Below are 4,108 nucleotides of genomic sequence, written 5' to 3'. Positions count from 1 at the left end.
AGAATCCTAAAAATAGATGAGATGTATATTTGTATTTTTTATTTATTTTTAATTATTTGTTGTATTGGACTTTATTTCATTAATGAATAATTATTTTTTGATGCCCTCCCTCCCTTCCTCCCTCCCGACATACACGCCCTCATCACATAAGCATAAATCCTTTGCCTCGGGATTTGCAAAATCATTAAATCTTTTTCTTGTGCATCCCGAGGCAAATGATTTATGATTCTATGATGGGGGCATCAATTAACACAACTCTTCCTTAATTGGTGTGTTATAATTAAAAATCAATGTTGCAATAAGAGATCTCAAGATTTTAAATAAAAGAAAATGGGTGATCCTCGTTGGATTGAGACCAACTATTTAGTTGGTCACATCTTTCGAGTCAGGAGAAATCTTATCTCAAAATATTGGATCGGCAACACCATTCATTTTATTATTTTAAGTCAACCTTAAATCATACATCCTTCAAAGAAAAATCTCTTAACAACAAAATTTCAATCTTAAACAATATAGAGATTTGAACCATAACAAATTAATGAAACCAAAGCCACCAATTTCATGTCCAACAATGTGATAACAGATCAAATTAAACTTGTCATATTAGAAGATGTCAGAGAGGGTGGGGAGCTTAATCTCCCCCTTCTGAGAGAGCGGTATTGTAAGGTCTCCAATGACTGGGAGGTCGATAGTAAGACCTACCTCTAATTCATAATCGATATCCCAGTCCGTACCTATGTCCCTTGCTAAGCTTATCAATATGCCATAAGGCACCTTCACGGGCACGTCGAGCATTGTCACTTGGTTGCCCGCAAGTGACCCCGGATCAGGCATGGTCCCCGACGCAATAACTCTGAGGCCACATTCAACACAATTATCATAGAAAGATTTCTAGAGAAGAAAATCGAGAAACATGTATCAATATCAATAAAGTCATTTTGTATGTTGAACACAATTGTGTTTCTCCATTTGATTGTTTTTAAAGTTATGTCTTCTATTAATTCAAGTGTGATCGTTAAATGTCTATATGATTAGAAGTGAAATCAATTCTGAGTAAATTCTTTTTCCATATCTTCCATAAAATGAAAGTTGTAATGTGCATTTCATGGAAAAACTATTAAAGAAGTAACTTTTATTGAATTGGTCGATCGTACATATAAGCCATGGTAACATTTTTATATAAAAATTTCACAATCAAAATTAAATAAAATCAATAGAGAGCTTCTATTGCCACACCCCTAGATGTGAACTAATTCTTGGGCGATTTATCATGGAATAATGATTTTTCTGACGCCCTCCTCTGACGTACACTCCCTGAAGTGGCATGTGCGCTAGAAGCATAGATTCTTTTCATCAGGATATACAACTGCACAGATTTATGGGGATGTATAGTTGTGTATTTTGAGTATAAAAATCTATGATTCTAGCCCATGCCATATATGAGGTGTAAAAATCATGACTTTTATCATATAAATTTGGGTGCTCTCAACAAAAGTTGGTGTGGCAATAGAATGTAAATAAAAGGCAATATTTTACTTGGAAAGATCCTATAGATCTTAATTGGTCTAATTAAGATATACTTTCCTAATTAAAATTTTAATTGATACCAATAACCATAATGTCTTTCCCTAATCTCCACCCTAAATTTCTTTTTTTTATGATCGGATACATTAATGATAATTAATGGGAAAATTGATTTTTTCATGAAATTTGAATTATTATTATTATTTTTTTCATGAAGGTTGGAAATGTTGACCTACACAACCCTCTTGAGAAAACAATTCTTAGGACAGGAAAATCCTATTGCCAAAACTAAATCCTACTTTCTTTTGATATTTTTCAATATTCATATTCAATCAAACAAAGGCCAATATTTTCTCACCATCATTTTCTACAAAATTGATTTTCAGAAGAAAACATTTTCCCAATGATCAAATAAAGTTTTAAATACGAGAAAAACTAACAAAATGACAAACCTGGAGGCGCTCTTGAGGGTGTAAGAGATCTCACAGATTGGGATAGAGTGTCCATATGGGTTGCTCACAGAGATCTTGCCATTTAATGTGACGGAATCGCGGCTAACGTGTGCCAGATCGACATCTGTGAGCTCCGCTTCTGGTTTCTTGATGTTGGCTACCTTCTCTGCTACGTAGTTCTTAGCCTTATCTAGCAACTGAGACATATTGTTGCACTGGTTTGTATTCCTAGAGATCTGCAACGTTTGTATTTGTTTCTCAAAGAAGAGAGATGAGATGAGAGGAAGATGATTGAAGAAAACCAGGTAAATGAACGAGTTTTTTTATATAGAACTTTGGATTGTGATGCCACGTGTGAAATCATAAAATGTTGCAAGATTTGTGGTGGTACGTGAATGTGATCTTGGATTGGATTCAACGTGGCTGGGTCGCTCTGTTGCCTTGCAATACGATTCCTACGATGAAGGATCTAGTGTTTTTGGTTTTAAGTTTTAGTATTAGTATCGAGAAGTTTATGGTACAACCGAGTGCATCATAGATAATGGACTTACACATACATGGCCCGCCAAAGTATGAACCTAATATTGTTTTGACTAATGATTTTGTAACTCAACCTGGCAGCGTAACTCAAAAACTCACTGACGTGTCATGTACAAAGAATCGTAGATTCTTTCACTTGGGATACACAATTGCATATGGCAGATCGGTCGAGTCAGTTGTGTATCCCGAGGGATAGAATCTATTATTCTTTGCCCATGCCATGTCGATGAGTTTTTGAGACACCCTGTTAGGTTGAGTTACAAAATAACTACTCTTTTTGTTTTTTAATAACCGGGTATCCCTGTAGACAACAGACGGGCCGTATCTAGGCTTTGCCCAGTCCATAGACCATGCACTACGTGAAAAGTGAAAAATTCGACAGAAAAAATTGACGGACCAAGGCCCACAAATTTTCTAGACTGAATTTTGACGGTCTAGGATTGTCAAAATTCTTGATGTTCCCAGATTTGACGGTTTAGAGCTGTTGAATTTCTTCCATCCTTCATTAATGTGATAGTTTTGACCCGTTGAAAAAAAATTTGACAATAAAAAATTTGACACCAATTTGACCTCTTGGTCTGTCGAATTTTATGAAATTTGACGGCCCAAACCTGTCACGTTTGGACTTTTTCATGTTGTGATGGTCTTGTCCAAGGACTAATGTTGGGGCACATGCAACACCCGCACATCACACAAACCAGGTAAGTAAGGGTGCGCCCTCGCGGGTGGCCCCAAGGACGGATATATTGTGGGGGCACTTGCCCTACAAGAATTTTCTAAGTCTATGGGTTGGTGAGCTATTGCAACAGATTTTAACGGTGGATAACAAAATCTGCCACTATTGCCCCCGCAAAAAAATATTATTTTCCACTCTTAGCTGCCCTTAACAAATATTATTTTTCACTCTTAGTTGCCCCACACAAAATTTTCTACTCTTGGTTGCCCCCTCATGGGAAAGATCCTGGATTCGCCCTTGGGTGATCCTTAGGAATTAATACTCATATTAGGTATCAAACTCACGATCTATGGGCATTAATCGCTTATTGGTTCATAATTTTTTTTACTAACATAATTATCCAACATCTCTTTTTGGGATGGGATGGTCACAAAAAATTTGTAAAATTCTCTGAATTATGGGTTAACATCTTAAATGAGCGAATTTACGATTTCTCGACTAATCGTGCAACATGGTAACTTTTACTTTTCGCCTTTACTTTTTTCTTTTTCAACATTCAAACATCATGAAGAAGATATATTTTTAGAGAGGTTGAAAATGATGGATTGTGGTCAGAATAGCAAAAACTTATTTTGTATAGTCTCCAAATTTTGGTCATGAATTTATCTAAATTAATTGAATTGAAACCCCATTGAATAATTATCGAATCCAATTTTGTTACTATAAATGGGATTAATCTCTAGACCCATGAAAATTTCACAATGTGCAACGAAGTAAGGAGGTCATCAAATTTCAATCACTTTACGAAAGAGAGCAAATCCCTATTGTTAGTTTTACCACAAAAAGGGTTTGATGATTATTTCATACCACGAAGGAAATCTTTTCTTATTGATTGATGAACCAGAGTTGATGATCA

At 35.6% G+C, this 4,108-nt stretch overlaps 1 protein-coding gene across 1 annotated transcript; it reads right to left on the bottom strand.

The window, feature by feature from the left end:
• Positions 1-464: 464 nt before the first annotated feature.
• LOC147389868 (late embryogenesis abundant protein Lea14-A-like) lies at positions 465-2,280 on the bottom strand. The gene is made up of 2 exons (XM_086418869.1): positions 1,977-2,280; positions 465-853 (listed from the first exon to the last, which is right to left on the bottom strand). The coding sequence occupies exons 1-2, from the start codon at positions 2,180-2,182 to the stop codon at positions 604-606; spliced, it is 456 nt and encodes a 151-aa protein (XP_086274995.1). The 5' UTR covers positions 2,183-2,280; the 3' UTR covers positions 465-603.
• Between the last annotated feature and the right edge of the window lie 1,828 nt (positions 2,281-4,108).

Source organism: Akebia trifoliata, chromosome 12, assembly GCF_017979445.1.
Source record: "Akebia trifoliata isolate Shusen 1 chromosome 12, ASM1797944v1, whole genome shotgun sequence".
Taxonomy (NCBI): Eukaryota; Viridiplantae; Streptophyta; class Magnoliopsida; order Ranunculales; family Lardizabalaceae; genus Akebia; species Akebia trifoliata.
Note: the sequence above shows the minus strand (reverse complement) of the source record. Positions and strands in the feature narration are given on the sequence as shown.